Source organism: Myodes glareolus, chromosome 20 (genome assembly GCF_982192425.1).
Source record: "Myodes glareolus chromosome 20, mMyoGla1.1, whole genome shotgun sequence".
Taxonomy (NCBI): Eukaryota; Metazoa; Chordata; class Mammalia; order Rodentia; family Cricetidae; genus Myodes; species Myodes glareolus.
This window is the reverse complement of record NC_142045.1, coordinates 46685688-46702769: the sequence shown is the minus strand read 5'-3', so window position 1 is coordinate 46702769 and position 17082 is coordinate 46685688. Positions and strand designations below refer to the sequence as shown.

General features: G+C 43.7%; 1 protein-coding gene and 1 pseudogene across 1 annotated transcript; both read left to right on the top strand.

The window, feature by feature from the left end:
• Nucleotides 1-522: 522 nt before the first annotated feature.
• On the top strand, nt 523-7823 carry LOC148118820 (solute carrier family 2, facilitated glucose transporter member 2-like). The gene is made up of 5 exons (XM_087899540.1): nt 523-1437; nt 1561-1665; nt 5359-5457; nt 6444-6647; nt 6738-7823. The coding sequence occupies exons 3-5, from the start codon at nt 5407-5409 to the stop codon at nt 6858-6860; spliced, it is 378 nt and encodes a 125-aa protein (XP_087755666.1). The 5' UTR covers nt 523-1437; nt 1561-1665; nt 5359-5406; the 3' UTR covers nt 6861-7823.
• A 4553-nt stretch (nt 7824-12376) lies between these two features.
• LOC148118819 (E3 ubiquitin-protein ligase RNF4-like) lies at nt 12377-13146 on the top strand (annotated as a pseudogene).
• The last annotated feature ends 3936 nt before the right edge of the window (nt 13147-17082 follow it).

The window sequence follows — 17082 nt, the reverse complement described above, 5'->3', positions numbered from 1 at the left end:
GTAGCCATGGGCAAAGTCTTGGCTCTGTTGGACCATGGTCAGGCCTGACATCCAACTCTCCCTTTGTCCTCTCTCAGAACCCCTAGCTCTAACCCTATAAGCACAGGAAATGGAGGGTATGTGAGGTAAAGTGAGCTGAGAAAGAAAGAAATTTAGGCTTAAGTCACCAGAAGACATTTGTAAAAACTGACATCAAATATTCAAATATATACTCGGTAGTAATTTATTTCCCTTGATTTGCTTCAATGATTTTTAGAAGTTAGCTTAATATTTTAAAATGTCAGCATTCAAGAGAACTTTGGGTCTACTAAGAAGAAGGAAATAGGTCTGGCAGATCATTGAGTTCAGAGACCCAGCATGCATATAAAGAATAGAGATAGATGTATAGATAGATGATAGACAGACAGACAGACAGATAGATTCAAGTTATATATTGATAGATAGATGATAGATAGATTATAGATAGATGATAGATAGATAGATAGATAGATAGATAGATAGATAGATAGATAAAAGATAGATAGATGGATAGATGATAGACAGACAGACAGACAGATAGTAGTTTAGTTGCAATGACAACTAGAACTGTTCTACACACTGATGAAAATATAAAACTTTTATTTCTTTTTGGTAACTGTTAGGCAGCATCTATGCCAAAGCGGAATTTATAACAGACACTTGATCCAGTGATTCAAATTCTGGGCATAAATATTCACATACTCCACCAAAATAATCGCTAGAGAGTATGCCTGCCAGGAGTGGTGGCGCACACCTTTATTCCAGCACCTGGGAGGCAGAGGCAGACAGATCTTCGTAAGTTTGAGGCTAGCTGGTCTATACAGTGAGTTCTAGGTCAGCCAGGGCTACATAGAGAGATGTTGTCTCAAAAAAAAAACAAAAACAAAAAGTATATACCCAGCAACACCATTCATAAATATTCTAAAAATCAGTAGAAGTAACTGAAGTATAGTAATGCAGGTATATCAGAATGCCACACAGTAGTGACAATGAAGTGTCCAAATGCACAGGGCAACAAGGATTCTCGTGGAGACAACGTTTAGGAAAAGAAGCCGGAACAAGAGAATATGCATGATACAGTAACATCAAGTACAGGGCTTGGCAAATTCAGCTATCATATCAGATGTTAGGTGAGCAGCTCTGGGAGGACGATGCATACAGGGATAGAGGGGTTCTGCAGAGCCGGAAACGAGTTAGTCCTTAACCCGGGCTCTCTTTACACGGTTGTAATCAGTTTTTAACACACAGGAGCTATTCACTTGGTGTACCTGTTATAAGGTTATATATTAACAAAAAGTTTAGAAAATAAACAAATAAAGGGAATGAAGCAATGGAGTGAGTTCTCAGCGAAAGCCAAGAACTCTTAAGCAACCGGGAACTTTAAATGCTGAAGGAAGACTTGTCTGAGGAGAGGGCTAGGTAAACCTTACGGGATTCTAGGGACCATGGATCCACAAAAACTAAAAATAAACAGCTATATATTTTGGTTCTGGGGCCTCATGGGGAATCTCCCCTTACGGCTGGCCTGTTCTGATCTTGCAGATATTTTATTACTCAACCAGCATTTTCCAGACAGCTGGGATCAGCCAGCCTGTGTACGCCACCATTGGCATTGGTGCCATCAACCTGATCTTCACTGCTGTCTCTGTAAGTCACTACCCAGAGGAGCACTCTGCCCGCTCCTTGGCCCGGGAGTGCAGGTGGGATGGTGGCCTATGATTAAAAGCATCCGCAGCTTCGTCCACGTGCCCTGTGTGTGCACAGATAAGTGAGTGGTGGAGAAAGTCCTGTGCACACACCGGCTACTGCTCTAAGATGAGGCGGGCTGAGCTGGTGAGTCACCGGCCCTTCCACTCTGGGCGGTGCCGGTAATTCTTTCATTTGGTGAATTAATAACTCACTGGCAAGACTTTCCTTCTCTACGAGACTGCATTCTGTTCTTCTCTATTTAAACACCTCAGGGTCGGCTGATAGCTTGTCATTGCAGCAACACTGGGCACATTCCCCAGCTTCTCCTTGCCTGGTGGAGGTGTTTCATCCTGGTATCCTAGGGAAAACACTGAACGAGCTAATAGATAGCTAAGCTTGCAAACAGAATTGAACAAACTTGGCAGATTCCTGTGATGTTAGGTCCCTGGGCAGAACACAAATAAACGGCTCCTGGTGATGCTTCCGATATGTGTAATGGGAGTCTGGGTAGAAATGACATAAAATATGGAATTTCATTGTGTTATCAACTCCAAAAGAGAAGTTATTTACTTTCTTAAAGCCAAGGACTAGTTTAATATTGTGACCTAGTAAGTAGTAGTACAAAGGCTTCTCAACTAATGAAATCTGCTCAAAACGAGACAAACTCCACTGATTCTTACCTTTGAATACGACATGTTCAAATGCTTTTAAGTTTTAATGCTGGTCATAATACTATACTCAGCTTATTTTGTTCACTTGTTTTTTCCTCTGTACATGGACTTTAACTATTATCTTGGGGTGGTCAATAAATTACATCCTGAATCCCCAGACCTCATTACCCAGTGCTAGATCATGGAGAGGCAAAAGAGTGTGAACTACACAGAATGCCCTGTCTACAGACTCCACTTCAGAGACAGCCCCGTGCAAGCCAAAGGCTGCTTCAGTCCCTAACGGCCATTCCTGGGCCTCAATCCAAGGCACTCTTAGTCCTTCTGTCTCCTGAAAATGGTACTTTTTACAAAATGGACATATTATTAAAATTCATTACTTAAAAGAGCATTTGCCATATTAAGCATCAAGTTGTTTAACCCAAATCCTGAGGAAAAAAATAACAAAAACTGTGCAGAATTTTATTTCTTCCCTCATACCCAAACTAATTTGAATGGAGGAGCAGTTTAATTGATAATTATTGTAAATTATAAATATAACTTGCACCTTAATTGTTTTGAATATGGAGCGTTTTGAGTTTGTTCTTTTTTTTAACAAAAGTCTTAAAATAGATGACTGACACAAAGGAAATCAGTTCTAATCACTTCATCAGAACGCCACAATTAAAGAAAGCATTGCAGTTTTTATGTAGGTCTCCCAAATACTAACGGTGGCAGACATCTGTGATCCTAGCATTCAGCAGGAAAAGGAAGGTGGATCTCAAGTCCAAGTACAGCAAGGCTCCACAGCGAGACACTGCAGCAAACCAAACCATATCAAAACACAGCAAAGGACACTGGTTTTGTGTCCCTGAACTTGAAAACAATGTCCATACTGATGCGTGCAGAAAGAATGAGCACTCGTGGCTTTGTTTCCCAGGAACAACATAGATCATCTAACCCATTTTTCCTGAGTACTTGAGAAACAGAGACGCTCCCAATAGTACTCTGAATGATGTCCAGGCTCTATGGCTATGGCTTTCATCCATAGTGATAAGCTGATGGAGGGGTGCTTATGATCTTGAGAAAAGAACAAAACAGGAAGAAAAAATGGGGAGGTTGAGGCAGGATGGCTCTTGGAGCAAAGCAGTGGCTGCCTAGCTCCAGCAAGACAGACGGGCCTGAGGGATGTACAGACTGGGGCAGAGACGAGGACGGTGATCCAGCAGATGTCCCAGTGGTTGGCCATGGTTCTCCGCTGGTCATGTGCATTGGAGTGCCATAGCTTCCGGGGGAGAATGTAACTCAATATCCAGCACACATGTTTTTAGTTTTTATTATCCAGTTAGCACTTTTCATTGGCAGAAGGTGCGGATAATCCTGTGGGAATGTTCCTGTTCTCTCAGACCCTGATAATGCTAGGTTAGCATCATGTATCATTCCTCCTGCTTTGAAAGAATCAAATGTATAAGAGAAGAGATGGCTCAGTGGTTAAAGCACAGACTGCTTTTCCAGAGGGCCTGAGTTCAATTCCCAGCACCCACATGGCAGCTCACAATCACCTCTAACTCCAGTTCCCAGGGATATGATGCCCCCCACACCTGCAAGCACTGTAGGAATGTGGTACACAGACATAAAAGCACATATAAAGCACCACACATGTAAAATAAAACAATTTTTAAGAAACACATAGGAACATTTTTCTTGCTTTCTTCTTAGTAATTAGATGTAGGCTCTTGGCTTGTCACCATTTCTAGAGTGATCTGAAACACTGATCTGAGGGCCTCTGAGATGAAAAGGGCTTTTACTGCAGGCAGAGACAAGTGCTCCACAGATGTCTGCGGGCCCAGAGCGCTGCATGCTACTGGTGCTGGTTTGCTGTTGGCTTACTCAGCTGGATGAGCACAGCCGGTTTACTCACCAAGATGGGAAACTGTGTGTGTGTGTGTGTTTGTGTGCAGTGTTGACAAGATCCCATGGGTTATACTCTAGTGTATGTGTATGTGTATGTGTGTATGCAGTGTTGACAAGATCCCAAGGGTCACACTCGTGTGTGTGTGTAGTGTTGACAAGATCCTATGGGTCAGACTCGTGTGTGTGTGTGTGTGTGTGTGTGTGTGTGTGTGTGTGTGTGTGCAGTGTTGACAAGATCCCATGGGTCAGACTAGTCAGAAAATGATGATCCATATGAGGTCCATAGCTCAAAGACTGTTGGCAGGTCTCCTCGGTCAGGATGAAGAAGCACTCTAACGTCTTGCTGTGACGTCACCTCTTTCCAAATACACAGTTCACCCCCACAAAAGGTACATACAAGCACACCCTGGATATACAGAGCTCACTGATTTGGTGCACTGACCAAATTCTCTGTACAGTGATCAAATGCACTTAGCAGCAGGTAAACCGTCATAACTTGACTTAACCAAGCCCTGAGAGGTTGGGTAAGAATGGCCGACACCTGAACAGCTGTGCTGTCTCAGGTGTCTGAGGCACAGGGACTCTTGCAATGATTACGTCAGCAGGTGAGAGACTGGGTCACCTTTTTCTCTGTAGCACAGCAGGATCTTCTCCTTTCTTTTGTGATGTTTGGGGTTGAGTCCAGGGCCTGTGCATATGAGGAAAGTAATCTACTACTGAGCTACCACCCCAGCCCTGGTAAATGGAGATCTTTCACAGTTTCATGGCAGAGATATTCTCTTAGGAGGCACCGGGATGTACAGCCTCTCACTACTGTATTCAGAGGGATGGCCCTAGAGTGTTGGGAACACTCTGGTCTATACCAAGACTGAACTTCTCAAATCCATATGGCCAAATGAAACCAATGTTTAATTCCCACTGTCACCCGAGACTAGCAGTGCCAGGGCACACAACTGTCATCTGTTGCATGTCTGTAAAAGGGGGCCACAGTACTGCCTTCACCCCACTACATACATTCCAAACTCCCTAGTGGGCAAGTGGGCAAGCATGAAGACAGCAGAACACTGAGCCGATGTGTAAACTCCCACAGGTACTGCTTGTAGAGAAGGCCGGGCAGCGGTCCCTGTTTCTAGCTGGAATGATTGGGATGTTTTTCTGTGCCATCTTCATGTCTGTGGGACTTGTGTGGGTAAGTGTGGTACCTGGGCTGGTAGGTTTTTTTGGTTTTTTTTTTTTTTTACCACAGGAAAACATCTCTGGCTCCCAAGTTAAAGAGTTCCGCCCACAGCAAGTGCATGAGACTGACTTCCTAACTAAGGGAGAGGGGAAATGTAAAGCAAAGGGAACTATGTTCTTGGAGTGAGAGATGTAAGTACCAGGATGGCACCTGTGATTTGGGGCAGCTGCATGGGTGGCTGCCTGCTTGTGTAACCACAGGCCGTACCTGACCCCACCCCCTTCCTACCTACATGCTCATCTTGCACCTAGGGAGCCAAACCTTGTCTGGCCATCTTGGTAGGAAGACTTAAGCATTCTGGGTCTTCTTGCTTGTCACAGGGAAAGATTAACTATAAAACAAAACCCCAAAAGCCCTAATGCAAGGGATTGGCTGGGCAGGGACTCCAAATTCAGAAGCAAGATTTGGTTGGGTTGGATCAACTTGTTTCAAACCAGAGTAACTTGAATTTGAGGAAAAACAAACACACAAGGAAGAGAGTTGTGTGATGTGGAGATGCCCTTCCGTATATGTGCTGCTCTTATTGGTTAATGAACAAAGCTATTTCAGGCCAATGGCTTAGCAGAATAAAGCCAGGTGGGAAATCCAAACAGAGATAGAGGGAGAGAGAGAGAGAGTAGGCAGAGTCAAAGAAACACCATGTAGCTGCCTAAGAAAAACCTTACCGGTAGTTAAGCAATGCACAGATTAATAAAAATGGCTTAATTTAAGATGTAAGAGCTAGCTAGAAATATGCATGAACCATTGGCCAGTGTTGGAAGTAATATAGTTTCTGTGTGATTATTCGGGTTCGGGCAGCCGGGAAATGAAGGAGGGGTCTCGGTTCACAGCTGTGCTCGCCTCTGATCTCAGCCTGAGAGAACTCAGAAGCTGCTAGACTCAAGGAGGCTACAGCCAGCAGTCACCTGCCCCACTTACGACTTTCTCTTTGTCTTCAGGATAAGTTCTCCTGGATGAGTTATGTGAGCATGACAGCCATTTTCCTCTTCGTCAGTTTCTTTGAGATTGGACCAGGTCCAATCCCTTGGTTCATGGTTGCTGAATTTTTCAGCCAAGGACCCCGCCCCACTGCTCTGGCCCTGGCTGCCTTCAGCAACTGGGTCTGCCATTTCCTCATTGCTCTCTGCTTCCAGTACATCGCGGTAAGTGCCCACACGGTGCAAGCCTTTCCCCCACCCCAGGACCGGGCAGACTGTCCAGCAGCTAACCACCACTGTTTGCTCTCCTTGCAGGACTTCTGCGGGCCTTATGTGTTCTTCCTCTTCGCTGGGATCGTCCTGGCCTTCACCTTGTTTACATTTTTTAAAGTTCCAGAAACCAAAGGAAATCTCTGCAGAATTCCGGAAGAAGAGTAGTTCGGCCCCACCCGCCAAAGCGGCTGTACAAATGGAATTCCTGGGGGCTTCAGAGACCGCCTGAGGATGACGTGCAAGCCCAGGAACAGACAAGAAGGGAACCATGTGTTCCCTGTTAACCGATTCCTTCACGAGTGTACATCTACACCCAAGAGTTTTGTTTTATACCTTTTGAAGAATTTGTACAGACTCTGATCGGAAATGTCAACAAATATTACCAAAGAAAGTATTTTTTTAAACTCAGAGAATCTATTTTTTTTTTGACGCTAAAACTCCTAAATAAGTAAACCAAAGGGGCTGCTATTTTGATGCTCTACGGGGAAGACGGGTTTCTACCCAGCTCTGTTGGTTTTTTAAACCTGAAACGGAAGTGCTTTTGACATATCACTGCATTCTAAAGCGCGTGACTAAGAAACCTGAAGCTACAGCTGATATCAACAGAGTTAAATAAACATGGTTAAATTGGAATTTCCTTAGTCACACCGCTGCAGCTAGAGGGTGAATGGCTGGAGTCCGCAAGGCTCCTGTTCAAACTGACATTTTTGTTACAGTTCCTCAGCTTCTCTCACTGCATTAGAGTTTGTGTTTTACTTAAAATTATTTTTCTGTATTTTTATATAGAATAGCTGAGTATGTTAAACTATATTTGTGCTGAAAAACTATTTTTATAGCTACCAAAATCTTCCTGTATTAAGAGAAAACAGTGTAGTTCCTTTGTTTGATGTATTTTGCAGTTAAGCACTCAAGGGTTTCCTTGCTGCAGAGCCTAGCTTAGCCACTAATACTAGCATCTAAACCATGTTGTTTCTCTCTGCTTCAGTCCTTTGTGCTATGCTTTTTTTTTTTAATTGCTGACTAGCATCTTTGTCTGAGGGGTTATAAGACACACATAATGGGTTATGAGTCAGGTGTTATGTATATCGGCTCCAAACTCTAATAAATAATATCAGTCTCACAGGGAAATTTGGAGTAGCATGTTGCTCTATTTGTTAATTTATTTTTAAATGATGATGTCTCAAAAGGAATTGACTTTCAGACCTAATAAAAACCCCTCTTTAATTTTTCTGGAAACACCAACTGGGCTCCCTGGCTTGTAACAGCCATTCCCTTTCACCTTTCTCTGTCTTTACCATGCATAGGTCCTATATAAACTACTCTGTTGTTGGCACTAACATCTGCTGTGTGTAACCAGTGTGGCCAGGACATTCTAAGGACCCTCACCTGTGTGGGCAGATTGAAAATACTGTCCCTAATTAGAGTTAGGGACACACAGGTCACTAAACTGTCTCTGAGCTGTTTTCCCAACAAAGTAATGCAGGAGACCAATCGTTCATGGATGGATGATGGATGGATGGATGGATGAATGGATGGACGGACGGACGGACAGGTGGATGGAGCGATGTGTGTATGTTGACAAAAAGCACTTAATGCTTTCATTTGGGGAAGGGTCCAGTCAAGGTCTCATGCAATCTAGGATGGCTCTTGAACTCCTGCTCCTAATCCCTAAGTGCCATGATTGCAGACATGCTACCAAACGCACGCAGTGAAAAGAAGCTTCTGACATGTGAGAAAGATCACTGACCACATTTCTTTTCTTCATTCTCTCCCTCTCTTACTCCTTCCCTCTCCCTGCCCACATTTCTCTGTTTAAGTAAAGGTCTGTGTAGTATTCTGCGATATGGAACTCCTATGTAGACCAGGCTACTCTCCAGCTTGTGGCAATCCTCCTGCCTCTGCCTCCAGGCTATGGGATTACAGGTGAGTAGCACTATGCTTAATCCTTTCTGGTGTTCTGTTTGTTTTCTCTTGGTCAGACTTATTCATGTATAACATGCAGTCCAAACCAACAGGAAACTCTTTCTATATTTTTTTCCCTCTCCTTTGGGGACAATTTGGGTGATTTCTTTTTCAACTTGAAATGTCAAGAGGCAGTCAAAAGGAAGCTTCAGAAGCTCAGATTTTTGTGCTAGGCTGTGAATTCAGAACAAAAATGAAGATCTCTGTGCTGGGGCGGGGGCTCTTATTTTCTACCTCGTTCAGACGCTGGCAGCCTCTGGAGAGTTCACAGTTCCAGTAAGTGATACAGGAGCTTAATATTCTTAAATAGATGAGTGTGCTTTCTAGCAAACCGTGGTCCCTGGACCCATTCTCTGGGGGAATAAAGTAGTAAAGATTTTCAAAGAAATCCCAAAGATCACTTGTAAGTTATAACTAGTTATTTTTAAATAACCCCAAATTCTAGATATTCCAATATTGAAGTTTTCTTTCTCATTGAATTGTAAGTGCCCTACGTTGTGCCCTAGCTAAGATGGGCATTACCCATTCAACATTGCACATGATCAGATCAAAAGATGCTGAAGGCCTTAGATAAAGTGGAGCATCCGCCACAGACCCTAAATTATGTTTAGAGAATAACGCTGAGAAAAACATTCGAGAATGCTCATTGCCAATGCAATTTAATACTATGTGAGGGTGCAGAATCATCAGTATCAATGATCATTCTTAAGCATGTGCTGAAGAACTGTTAAAGGGAAATAGAAAGTTAATAAAGCGTTATACATTGATGACCAATATACTAGTTAACATAATTTTTTAAAAAAAAATCAATCGGTTTTCAATGGTAAATCACAAAGCGGGCACCACTTACATTAATTTCCAGGAAAATTAGATGTGATTTTGAACCTCCAGTCTCCAGGTATCATTTTTACAGTGGTGTTTTCATGCTCTGCAATCTTCACAAGTGTGATTTTCTCTCACCTTATGTGCGGTACGGCCAGACTTCGTGGTCTGGCCACGTAACTGTTGCACCTGGTTACTGTCTGCTGTCTAGGCGCGCAGGAAAGGGTTTGGTCTAAATTTCTATTCCCAGGCTTCCTGGGCACGGTCCACTCTGTCATACATTCCTAGCTGTAGTGAGACCTTGTTCACACACTGTAGGGAGCTTATGTCCAATGGCAAGTTAAGACAGACAGTGCACGACCCGTGCTCGCATGCCTTTCACGTCCCCGTCCACTGAAGGCAGGCACGACAGCAGTTCCTACCTCAGCAAAGGGTCCTGGGGGTCAAGAACAAAACGACAGGACATAGCATAGAGGGGTGACCGCACTGGTACTCAGAACTGGTGTCCACAGATTGCTGTCGAGATAAAGATTGCGGCATAGAAGGCAGCTCCAGGTGCTCTTTCAAATAAATGGAGTTCACAAGTTCAAGATAATATTTATTTTCTTACATCAAGGAAAAAAATACCACAAAACAAGTCAATAATAAAATACCATGGACTTTAATTCCTAAATCTAAGTATAATACTTCCAAGTTAGCCTGTAAGAGTTTTTATTTTGTTTTTAAAATATATTTTTTGTCTAAGTTATGTTAGAGGGTCTATGTGCAACATTATTTCTTTGGGTAATAGTAAATACAAAGTAAAATACTACATATTCTGTTTAAATGTCATATATATATACAGATATATATATATATGGATTGCAGTCACTGCATAAAATCAAACCTTGTTGATAATTCCTAAAAATTATAAAATGCATCAACTATTTCTTTGCCAGCTTGTTGCACATGTAGACAATGTGAGATCCATGTGCTTATGATTTTCACTAAAGCTCTGCAATGAGAATATGAGGAGGAAAGAGAGCCACTCCATCTCTCTAACAGTGTGTTGATTTCTAACTTGTTGTACATTTTTAAAATTATCATAAGATGAAATTGGTCTTTAGTGAGAAATTTACAGATAACTACTATTTTTGGCCACAACTACGTTTCTGAATGGTTGGTGCTGCTCTCGTTTATATGGAAAACACCCACACTAATAAAAAAGTAAAAATTATATTGGTTTACTCTGTATTTTTTTCTCAAAATATTTTCCTTATTCTTATTTTAGGAATAAAAGCCCCAGTTTTGCTTCCACCTGGTAGTTCTTTAGTCATCAGTCAGAACAAAACTTGACTTAAAGGCTACGAGTGGTGGAGGAGAAATGAGTGACTCCTTTTGTTGACATACACTTAATTCAGTAACTTTTTCTCTGAACACGCATCATGAGCAGGGTGCCTTTTAGAGTCGTGTGAACTGTGCAGAGCCTGGAGGACCCGGCTGCTAGTGAACTGTGCAGAGTCTGGAGGACAGGGCTGCTATGTGCCGTCAGCTGCACTCTCACAATGGGACTGAAATTCCAACCAGAAGACTTCAAGGTTGTAAATAAGAACAGCCAGTGGAACCGACAGAGCTGTAAGACAGAACTTTCCGGCTTCTAGTGGATTTTACAATCCCTCAGTTTATGTATACAGGAGCAACAAGGATGCAGCTTCTCAGCACATGTTATAGATTGCCATTCAAATCACTGTGCTCAGGGCTGACAAGACACCTCAAGAATAGAATTGCCAGCTGGGCGGTGGTGGCGCACACCTTTGATCCCAGCACTTGGGAGGCAGAGGCAGGCGGATCTCTGTGAGTTCAAGGCCAGCCTGGTCTACAAGAGCTAGTTCCAGGACAGGTTCCAAAGCCTCAGAGAAATGCTGTCTCGAAAAAAAACAAAAAAAACAAACATACAAACAAAAAATAATAGAATTGCCCCATGAGCCAAATATCTGAATATCTGAATTCTATTGTCAGAGGTCAGTTGAAGGTGAAAAGGGAGAGCCAGCTAACAAAGTTGTGGTATGATTCCCCCCCATGTACACATGGTTTATGTGCACAATAATTATATATAAAAGTAAGTACTGTATCCTATTCAATGGAATTCTGACATTAGCAATATAACCATCAGTGACTGAAAAACAAACGAGAAATGCATGCACATAAATCAGCTTTACTTCTGATCTGTTTCTGTATATTTGCTGTCATTGTAAACTTTATTGAATTTTATCACCACCTTCATTCCATTTCCCCAAGCATCTTTTGTCTCAAAAGAGTAAATTTTTAAAACTATTTTACATATTATTATGAATAACTGCAACAAAAATACCTATAATTTTAACTTAAAAAAACCTATTGTGTCTACAAAGACAAAAGTGTTAAGCCATTTTTTTCTGGATTGTGTTAGTATGTATGGTTATTGCAAAATACAGCTGATATGAAACCTAAATTCTTGACAAAATTAAATTTATCAAATCTTCAGCTGTTTTACAAATTTATCTCAATATGGGGAATTAGGGGTGTGACCCAGTTGTTTAGTACAAGTCTGGCATACACAAGGCATGAACAAGGCAAGTATTACAGAAAAGAAATATGAGGGAAAGGAATGAGATTGTGTATTCTTGTGATTAACCTGCCTATTAATAGATGTATAGTTCTTATTGCTAAAATGAAATAGTATTCGGGAAGTGCGGGCCAGGGCCGGCAGAGCGGAAGTGGGTCTCTGTGAGGTGGTGGAGTCCTGCTTGAGTGGGTCTCCTTAGCGGCTGGTGGAGGGGGTACGTCCTTGCTCAAGCACATCCACTGTGGCGTCTGCCTGATCACACCAACTCCGAAACGTGGAAATATTGGACAGCTAATTGACTCCAAGCCACGGGATGAGCACTCAGTGGGCATGAGAGATTGAGAACATCCCACCTCCCCATAAACCTTGGTGTAGATCACTTCCTTTTCTGTGGATTGAAGCCAGAGAGCACAATGAATACAATGGCCTTAGAGGAATCCTCAAAGAGAGTGGCCTGGTGGAACAGTAAGTTCTACACAAACCCAGAAGCGAACTCGGGGAACAACTTCAACCCCTGAGATTTCCTTGGAACCAGAACCCACAGAACTCGTGAATGCTGGTGATGAAATCGTGGACCTCACCTGTGAGTCCCTGGAGCCTCTGGTTGTGGACCTCAGTCACAATGACGCTGTTGTGATTGTTGAAGAAAGGAGAAGGCCAGGAAGAAATGGGAGGAGGTTATGCCAAGACCATGCTGACAGCTGCGTGGTGAGCAGTGATGATGAGGAACTGTCTAGGACAAAGACGTGTGTGTGACTACCCACACTCCTCTAAGCGCCAAGGATGAAGGAGCTACAGGACTCAGGCCCTCGGTACTGTCAGTTGTCCAATCTGCATGGATGGATACTGAGGTTGTGCAGAATGGGCGCCTCATTGTTTCTACAGGATGTGGCCACGGCTTCTGTAGTCAGTGCCTCCGTGATTCCCTTAAGAATGCTAACACTTGCCCAACTTGTAGGAAAGAGATCAACCATAAGTGGTACCACCCCATTTATATATGAAATGTTCAGAACTGCTCAGGACAGACCAAAGGACAGACAGCCAAGCTGGGCTTTCTGTGTGGTATCTGCCTCCAGTTTCCTGAGCTCAAAAAGACTTTAAAAAATCAGTGTCTGATGTAAACTGCTCTTTTGTTTTTCAACCCCTTAGGCCCTTTTGTTTTCTCCAGTTTGATGTTATGTAACAGGATCCAGGGATCCTCCCAGGTCAGCTTAGCATCTCTGCTCCTGGGTATTCTGAACCAGGAGTAGGAGAAAAGGAGTCAGGCACATTGGAGTTTGAGTATTGTGGCTCCAGCCTCTTCACGGAGCTTAGATGTTGGCCAAGAAGTTTCCCTATTGGGAAAGTTTGCCCCAACCTCTTGTGGGTACAGAGCCTTCCCAAGGTACCTGCCAGTTAGCTATTCTGCCTGCCACACAGTGACCTGGCCAGACACAGCCCATCCAAGGATCCCAGTACAGAAGCCGCCCCTGAAAAGCCCTGCTGGTGGACTTTATTTTTCTTTGGAGAGCAGAGGTGATCTGTGATTCTAGCTGTACCTTATCATTGCTGTGCAGTGTTTTCTGCAAATCCAGAGACCCTCTGCAGGGCAGCCATGTTAGGCCCGTTCTTCACCTGCTCCTCAGCAATCCGGAAGACGTGGCACTGCTGGTGTCCTCAGCCCAGTGTTGCCTCCCATGGGGAGCAGTGCCCATTGCACCCCATCTCTGTTCACCAGCTGTTCTCAGGATCCCTACCCATGCTCCAAAGGTCTTTGCCTGGCACAGAACATTCAAGGCCAGGAGGACAAGCAGGTTTTTGAGTGTCCTCTCTTTTCTGCTGTGTCCTGTGTTGTCCACAGTGCTCTCCAACCCTCAGTTTTTCAGTTCCCACCCCTGATGTCTGCCCAAGCATAGATACCAGGAGGTGGTAGCAGTAACAGTGGCCTTAGCAGCTGTTCACTTCCAGGCTTTTACCCAAGCCACTGTTGCCCGTGTTTCAGAGGAGTCGCCTACTAAGCCTCCACTACCCTGGCTTTCCCACAGTCCTTGAGTAGATCGATATTTCCAAAGCTGTTCTTCTGGCTGACTGGGCTTTGATCCTCTGGACTTTTGACTGCTTTGTAGGTTTTGATCAGCAAAGCATGGTGCCTCTTCCTCCCCATGGGACCACAGAACAATCTCTGCCCCACTCCATATGTGTGGGGTGCTCTGGTGATCTCTCGGAGGCAGTGTAGTGGTAAATTGCCCCTGGGGATACAAGGCACAGGGTGGCTTGTAGAGGATAGGCCTTCAGTGTCAGCCTGCCTCCACCGCCACACTATTTCCTCAGAGGGCTTCAAGCCAAACCAATAGCCTTTTTTGTGTTAAACATCTTTGAAGTAGGAAAGGGACCACTGGAGCTTTACTAACAATAAATGACTTTCAGTTTATTATTCTGATGGAGCAGGGACTCAGCACAGAACTCACTTTAAATGGAGCAGAGGGTGTGTCCTTCCTCTATGTGAAAAGAAAATAGTTTTATTCTTTACTCTGACTTTTTAAACTGTTTGACTTCCAGTTAGTTTGAATGAGAGTAGTAATTTTTTTATGTGGACTCAGAGGGTAGGAGCATTAGCTCTCATCATTGTGATGTGTGGAGTGTGCCCTCCCCTTGGATGCCACAGCCACTGAGTTCCCTGTGGGCCTCATGGACTTGCTCTTGTTAGTTCTAATGATAGCCAGACTTAAAGGAGCCAAGTTGACCATGCAGCCAGTTCACCAGTAAATATGGTGACACCTATTTTCTCCTTAATTCATTTTCTCCTTAAAGACAGTTTATGAAGTTGATAATAAAAGTTCTATTACTTCATTCTAAATTAAACTGAGAAAAAGGTGTTTAGTTCTAACAGAAACTGAATTAATAGGAAATGGTTGCTATAGAATAAAATCCCTTTCCTTTTCTCTTAATGTATATAGTTTAACTCTTTCTTTGTTACATTTAAATTATGCTCATGGTTATCAGCCTGTTTGGAATGTTTTTTGAAGTTATGATATAATTATCTTCTCAGGTCTTGTAAGACATGCTTCACATTTTCTACTGGTAGTCATTGATTAAAAGCATAAGTCAAAATAGATCAATTAAGCCTTGTGTGTGTACTTTATTAAATATGGGTTATTAGTGGCAGGAGAAAAATATGCCAGCTGCCAAGATGCTGAGATGGAGTTGGTGAAGTCAGCTCAGCGGTAAAGTGATTGCTACCCAAGGCTGGTGTACCGAGTTTGATCCCTGGAGCCACGGAAAGGTGGAAGGGGAGAACGCGCTCCACAAAGTTGTTCTCTGACCTCTACATACACGAATTACAACTATATGTTGTAAAATTCCGGGTGATTGAGGATGGAAGATGAAGCCCCGGGACCATCCCCCTAACCCCTACCTCCCCAACACACTGATCTCAAGATACTGCACAACCACGGGCAGCCGGGTTGCTGAGCTGTCCGCACGGTCAGCGCTGACTGTACAGAGAACATCTGACAACCAGTCCAGTTCAGACTTGTTCCCGAGTGACACCAGTCATCATTTTTATCTCATAATGTTATAGTTTAACTAATTCACTAATGATTAAGACAGTTTTAAAGACTGAGCAAGCCCCAGTAGCTAAATGGCGAGTGCTCTTTAGTTAACATGCAAAGGATGTCTGCTCCCTGCTGTTAGCTGATAACACGATCTAATTAATAGCACATGGAGAAAGTGTCCTGTCAGCGGGAGCCCAGAGGTTGTTTTCCTAATACGCTGAGACAAGCTCCATCGGCCCTCCTCTGTTTCATCAAATAAGTAACTGGGGCTATCCATCTTCCGATTCCTTAATTCTAAAGGTAATTTAGTTCCTAATTCAAAGCAAGCACTTGCAGCACCTTTCTCACCAGCGCTTTCCTGAACTGGCATGTGCCATGCCACTTCAAGCACACAGCCCCATCTTATTTGCTCACCTCCAGTTCTGTCCTGAAAAGCATATCCACCTTACACAAGACCTTCGGCAAGCAGAGGCCTGGGAGAAGTCAGGGCGATGCTTCGTCTTCTCCTCCACTATTCATGTGCATGTGTTCAGACATATGCAGTGCGTGCCACACAATATACGATGTATATTTTGACATGATATATAAATTTTTTCTGTATTGTCTCGTTACTCCAAATTGGCAAAGAGCTGGGTTCACACCCAGGGAGACCAGCCTGGGATATCTGAAGCAATCAGCTACGGCATCGCCCAGCACCGCTGGGCTGGATGGGCTATGAAACTGGCAGTGAGGATTTCTGAGACAAGAGAGGCTCAGTGAAGCAGCAGCAATACCTGCCTGTGCCTGCTGACGGCTCTCTTCTCCCATTTGTTTGCTGATGCAGAGAAATTTTGGAAGCTGGTGCCCACTGTCAAACTTCCCTCCCATCTCTGCCACCTCCACCCCACTGACCACGATCCAGGGAAAGAGGTAATGGAGCACCTGCCCTCGCTCTCAGCTTCCGAAAGGGAGAAGATATCCAAACGAGGCGAATATGGAATGATCTAGGTGGAAGGGGAGCAGCTGCACATATTGTGAAGCCAAAGCTGCAGCCCAACAATTCTGCAGCTGTATAAAACTTCTGTTCTAATCGAGTCTAAACTGGATGCAAAGACGCCTCTACTAGCTGTGGCCCTGGTGGCGAGACTGCTGAATACCTGAATACTCAGTTCTTGGCCACCAGTCAGGTCCTTCGTGTGTCCTGATTCTTGGGAAAGGGGTGAGCTCTATGGGTTCTATGTATAATTTATGGAAGGGTTGAAATCTCCAGCTATAAAATGTGTTTGCTTTACATAAGCCGGGGCCACTGTTGCACACGGTCCTCCCCAACCTTTTCACCTTTCTGGACTCAGCTATTATCACCATTCTAAAAACTAATTTTATTTTTCAGTGTGTGTGTCAGAGAGAGTGTTTCAGTGTCCACACAGGCTGTAAGAGGAGCTCAGACCCCTGGTGCTTGTGAACAGCCTGATGGGAGCGCTAATGTTGGGTCTTTTGGGAGAGCAAC